The sequence below is a fragment of the Micropterus salmoides genome, unplaced genomic scaffold (genome assembly GCF_014851395.1).
Source record: "Micropterus salmoides isolate LMB-PRFRI ecotype aquatic unplaced genomic scaffold, ASM1485139v1 Ms_hic_scaffold_6, whole genome shotgun sequence".
Lineage (NCBI taxonomy): Eukaryota > Metazoa > Chordata > Actinopteri > Centrarchiformes > Centrarchidae > Micropterus > Micropterus salmoides.
In genome coordinates, this window is record NW_024044348.1 from 1721336 (window position 1) to 1727369 (window position 6034).

Sequence of the window (6034 nt, forward strand, 5' to 3'; positions counted from 1 at the left end):
ATATAAAATGATGGTGTATAATTTAATTTGTTCTCAGATCAGCACAATCAGACTAAAAGGACTGGCAAGTTATTGCCTCTCCAGTTAAAATCAATAATACACAAATTATACATACATGTCAAATCCAGGGTCTGAAATTTAGTTTTTTCACTGCCTGCCACTGTGACAGGCAAGTATTTTTTTTATCTGCCACTTTTGAAATGTATGTAACATTCAGCGCATTAAATGTTCAATATATTTACACAAAAACATTACATGCTGTTAGCGTGCACAAAGGACCCATGTCTTTCAGTACATGACCATCACTTGGGCCATGGGCCAATGATTTCATCCGGGTTAACGGGTGCTGATTCTGTTCTGTTTGACCCTGTTCAAATCGTACTGTGGGCTAAGATATTGTTCCCAACTTCCTACAAATGTACGGATTTCTGGAAGTCCTTAAGTACTTGCCAGCCATTAATGACTCTTTTATTGTGTGTTTGTGGCAGGTAAACCAGGAGAATGTGGTGAAGGTGGGCCACAGACAGGTGGTTAACATGATCCGCCAGGGAGGCAACCGGCTCCTGATCAAGGTGGTGACAGTGAGCCGGAATCTGGACCCCGACGACACAGCACGCAAAAAAGGTAAAATGACATTCAGATTCTACTTTTCAGTGTGCAACACTCAAGGAAAGCTATAAACAGAGGAAGATATCTTGTCCACAAATGGGTTAAAAATGAAAGGCGGCTGATGTTTGGTATTCAGCATTTTCCCCCAACACAAAATCATACATGGATTAGGAAATAGAATAATAATAAGAATAATGAGAAGCTTCAGGTGTGGAGCAGTAGGACACAGCTGCACACCAGCTGTAAAATGGATCTGCTAACAGTTGTACCTCCTGTATTAAAATACTGCAGTAAAGCAGCATGCTGACTGATGATGTGTTATGTAATAATATCCCTCTGAGGCAGCAAGGAACCTGACTTACTGCATGTCCACAATGCAAACAACAAAAATAACACAGCACCAGAAGTTCATATGCTTCTTTTAAAGTTTCCAGCTGGCAAAAGTCAGCTGTGGCTAACAATTTAGGGGGGGATTAAGCAGCAGAATTATAACTTGTTAGATTATGGAATCAAACCATTTGGTAAATGCGATGAGTGGTAATAGTATTAGAATCATCGTTATACAGCCATTTCTACATAAGGTTTGCCATCATTAGTTGCGTAACATAGCCTACCTGAGGGCGTGTTTATGGCTTATGAATTTAGAATCAGAAACGCTTTTATTGCCAAGTAGTTTTTACACATACGAGGAATTTGTTTTGGAGATAAAGTGCTATAAACAAACATACAGTTGACATAAATAAATGCAGAAATATATAAATATGGGATAGATTGACAAAATATAAAATACAGAATAATAACGATTAACATTTAACAACAAATATGTGCAATATACCGGGTATTTACAATGATGTGAAATTAAATAATATTTACATGTGCAAAGATCAACAGTATTTCAGAGGGAAGGCGGGAGTGTCAGTAGGGGACCCGGGTCTTGTTAATGAGGCTGCAGACGGGAAGAAACTGTTTTTGTGGCGACAGGTTTTGGTCCTGAAGGACCGCAGCCTCCTGCCAGAGGGGAGAGTCTGAAGCAGTTTGTGTCCGGGGTGGGAGGGGTCCAGATGGTGATGGAGGAGGTGAGGATGGACTCGATGATGGTGTAGAAGTGCACCATCATTGTCTTGGGCAGGCTGAACTTCTTCAGCTGCCGCAGGAAGTACATCCTCTGCTGGGCCTTCTCGGTGAGGGAGGTGATGTTCAGCTCCCACTTGAGGTCCTGGGAGATGATGGTGCCCAGGAAGCGGAAGGAGTCCACAGTGGTGACTGGGGAGTCACACAGGATGATGGGGGAGGGTGGGGCTGGGCTCTATCTGAAGTCCACGACCATCTCCACGGTCTTCAGAGCGTTGAGCTCCAGACTGTTCTGGCCGCACCAGGTCACCAGATGGTCGATCTCCCACCTGTAGACGGACTCGTCCCCACCTGAGATGAAAACAATGAGGGTGGTGTCATCTGCAAACTTCAGGAGCTTGACAGACTGGTGACTGGAGGTGCAGCTGTTGGTGTACAGGGAGAAGAGAAGGGGGGAAAGAACGCAGCCTTGAGGGGATCCGGTGCTGATGGTCCTGGAATCACAGACATGTTTTCCCAGCTTCACGTGCTGCTTCCTGTCCGTCAGGAAGTCTGTGATCCACCTGCAGGTGGAGTCAGGCACCCTCAGCTGGGAGAGCTTGTCCTGCAGCAGGTTTACAGAGTTTTAATTTCTGCTTGTATGCAGCAATCAGGTGGACCATGACGTGGTCAGAGTGTCCAAGAGGAGGGCGGAGGGCGGTGGGCGGTGTGATAGGCACTGCTTACTGTGGTGTAGCAGTGATCCAAAATGTTCCCTTCTCTGGTCGGACACTTTATAGACTGTCTGTCTGTATTTTGGGAGTTCATGGCTGAGGTTTCCTTTGTTTAAGTCAGCAAGAACAATAAATAAGGAGTCTGGGAATGTCCGCTCTACCCACAATGCCACGTCCTCTCTGAGTAATACAGAATAACATGTATGCATTTTGTCTGTCTCTCTGTCTCCCTCAGCTCCTCCACCACCAAAGAGAGCCCCCACCACAGCCCTATCTATGCGCTCCAAGTCGATGACCTCTGAACTGGAGGAACTTGGTAAGAACATACCGGTTTGGCTTTTACACAGTGGCATTAGGATGTCTGTGACTAACAGCACCTCTTTCTCTTTTTTGTTCTTTTTTTCTTATTGTCATTGATTGGTTAATCTCAATAGTGGATAAAGGTAAGCAGTTAAAGCTGCATAACCTTTTGCCATCCATTTCACCTAACAGCAGCATGCATCGCTGAATGAAGCTTTTGTTCAGGCTAATGCAAATTAAGTTTTGATCATTTTGCTTACATTTGACCCATAAAAATAAGAAAGCTGCTTTTCCTCCCTCCTCATCTCCTGTCCCCCTTTGCCATTATGCATGCAGAACTTGCTTCTAAAGACCCTGCACCCATGAGCTGTCGCTGTGGCTACAAGGAACAAATAAGTCTAAAATATAACATTAGTATAATCTCTGTTTTTGTTTTTTATATGTGTGTGTGTGAGTGCGTGTGTGACCTCCACTTCAGACGACCCTCTGTGCATAGCACTAAAAGTGCTGTGCTGTCCTAATACCTTCTGACAGACAGGGCAGTCAGCGTTTCTGAGACACATGACCACCCAGACCCTGAAACGACGTCTCATGATCAATTCAGCTAGTAGATGACAGAAAGTACTCATTACTCCATTAAAATAAATAAATAAATCTACTTTTTCCCACTGAAGGTTCATATGTGTCTTAATGAGGCTTAATGAAAGTGTATTGATTTGAGATTTAAATCCTGGTTGATTTGGCGGCACTGTGGTTTAGAACAGACCAACACTTGAGCAGCTTTTTACTGATTATAAACCACTATGTGATCCCTTTAGTTTTGCATTGACTTGTTCTGTTTTCTAAAACCTTTGTTGCGCACCACTGTGTGTGATACTAATTTTTATTTGACATGTCTATGTTTTACATTGATTGCTGTAAAGCACTTTGTTACCTGGATTGAAAAGTATAGTTATAATTCCAGTAGGTAGGCAGTCCGAATGACAATGATAATTGCTGAATGTATACTGTATATATTGAAAGGCTATTGTAGAAAAAAATGTTGACCATAAATAGTTTCAAAAATTTGGTTTGATTTCATAAATCTGAAGGATTATTACATTCAGAGAGGTGGTCTTCGTCACTTTTTACCTGAATTTCCCCTCAGAGGATCAGTAAAGGCGTATCTAATCTTATTTTAAAAACACAGCAACTCCCGATTAATGGTGCCCCTGATTAACTGATTTACCAACAGTCAAATAAGTGACAGCAATTTTGACAATGGATTACGTTCAAGTAATTTATTAAGACAAAATTCACTGGTTCTGACTTTGTTTCATTATAAATTGAGTTTTAGACTGCTGTTGGGACAACAAGCAATTTTACGACGTCACTTTGGCCTGTGGGAACTTATTGTGTAAATTTTTCTCCATATTTTGTCTTTGTACAATTAATCCAAAAATAAAATACAGCTTAATCAATCATGAAAACATCATTAGTTGCAGCTAGATTGGAGGGTGCATTGTTTTAATAGCAGTTTATGATTTACTGTTTACACTACGCATTAGTAATTGCAGCTTTGTGCCCTGTGTCAAAGGTGTGGAAAGAGCAGGCAGAGAGATGAGAGGCTGGTGGATAAATAAATGACAGGAGAGGGAATCTTCATACATTGCAGAAAATTGCTGACAGAAAAATGCCTCTGGTCAGCATGTTTTTTTCAGATGCTTATTTGACACATTTGCATTTAATTCTTTACTTTATATTTATAGTAGTAATAGTATTGCTTGGTAGTGTTGCAAGTCCATTAGTGTTTTCAAATCTGAATGTAAAGTATGGGATTCTCACAACAAATGCATCTGCAGTAGGATACATTTAAATAGATGGAAGTACCCTCACTCAATACTATTAATTAAACAAAGCTACAATACAAGTACATTTTTCTTCATCTTGGGCAAATTATTGACTTTGTTTTGTGCTTTAAAGACTCAAATCTTTTTCTGTCACCCCTTTTAAGCCACTCTAAGGAAAAAGAAAGGTGGTAAGTTACTGTAGGCATGCTTAAGTCTGATCCAAAACTTCCAATGATTGATTAACCTTCCCCACTCCACCTCCCTGTGATTAACTACAACTGATGTATTTGTTGACAGTTTATTTTAATATTTATATAACAAAATGATTTGTCTGACATTTGACTTTCAGTGTTTCACCTGTAGTGTATTTGCATGATTTACAATGTGTTTTTGACTACAACTTTATTGGGTTGTAAATGTTGTTGGTGCATGATTTAATGTTGTGAATAGAAAGCTCCTCCGTCCCTTGTTCACAATCACAGATTATTGTTTCTCTTCTTTTGAGCAGTCCTATTATTCACGTTTGATTAAAAGCAGTGGTTCACCTCAGAGTGCTTCCTAAACCTTTCATACAGACGGACCCAGAATCTTCATTTGCAACGCAGCAGCAAGCCCAGATCATTTACTTTCTGCGAGAATTTCAAGCTTCAAATGCAGTGGAACATAGCAACAGACCCTTAATGAGGAATTACAGAACATATTACTTGAGTGTGTGTGTGTGTGTGTGTGTGTGAGTGTAAACAAAACGCTGCCGCTGTTAGTCAATGTTTCTTCATTTTACCTGACCTGAAAAGGTTTGCTGTCATGTTTCTGTTCTTCATGTGTGCCTTCTTCTTTTTCCTCCTATGTTGCAGGCTTGTGAGTGTGAGTGTGAGTGTGCGGAGGGGGAGGTTTATTCCAGGAAATGTTTCACTCACAGATAGGTTTCCAGGGCAACCGTGATGCATGTTGTCTGATATGCTGTAGCTGAAATCCAAATTAAGAGACAGATCGGAGAGAGAGGAAATGTGCATTTCTTTCTGGTTTTGTGTGTTTGTGTTTTAGCTCTAACCGTAGTTAAGGTCATTGACACTCCTTTCCTCCCCTTTCCTCCCCTCCCCACCTCTACCTCTTTTCCACTCCTCTCCTCTGTGTGTAGATGCGCAGAAGAAGAGGATTGTTTTCCAAGTCACTCTAAGTAATCACGCCCCCTAATGCATGGAAGCTTTCCACATCCTAGACAGAGCTAGCCAGGGAGGTGAAACAGTAAGAGGCTATATCAGGGCTAGCATGTAGCTTCTCTGAGCAAAACCCTTGAGGTGGACTTTATCTGATGGCATCATCACACACCAGAGGGAAGTTCAGTTCTGCCAAATTTGCCGTTGACACCTTTCCCATGCTGCAGGCCTTAAAAAAAGAAGACTAAGAAAGATAACGGCAAACTTGACAGACATCACATTCATTGCTCATTTTACATTTAATGAGGGGACGACCCTGAGAGTTGGATGATGCTGCTGAGTCGGCTTTTGGAAA

General features: G+C 41.4%; 2 protein-coding genes across 5 annotated transcripts in view; both read left to right on the forward strand.

The window, feature by feature from the left end:
• Window positions 1–6034, forward strand: part of LOC119890328 (SH3 and multiple ankyrin repeat domains protein 2-like) — a 236178-nt gene that overhangs the window by 142475 nt on the left and 87669 nt on the right. The gene's annotated exons all lie outside the window — the stretch shown is intronic.
• LOC119890329 (SH3 and multiple ankyrin repeat domains protein 2-like) lies at window positions 493–3058 on the forward strand. The gene is made up of 3 exons (XM_038701545.1): window positions 493–624; window positions 2629–2709; window positions 2828–3058. Exons 1-3 carry the CDS (start codon window positions 537–539, stop codon window positions 2899–2901), a joined length of 243 nt encoding a protein of 80 aa, XP_038557473.1. The 5' UTR covers window positions 493–536; the 3' UTR covers window positions 2902–3058.

Bases quoted from the DNA above. Each gene is read 5' to 3' on its own strand.
- LOC119890329 (XM_038701545.1), top strand. From the start codon at position 537: ATGATCCGCCAGGGAGGCAACCGGCTCCTGATCAAGGTGGTGACAGTG. The intron at 625-2,628 runs GTAAAATGACAT...TGTCTCCCTCAG, and splicing joins CGACACAGCACGCAAAAAAG to CTCCTCCACCACCAAAGAGA. The intron at 2,710-2,827 runs GTAAGAACATAC...TAATCTCAATAG, and splicing joins CTCTGAACTGGAGGAACTTG to TGGATAAAGGTAAGCAGTTA.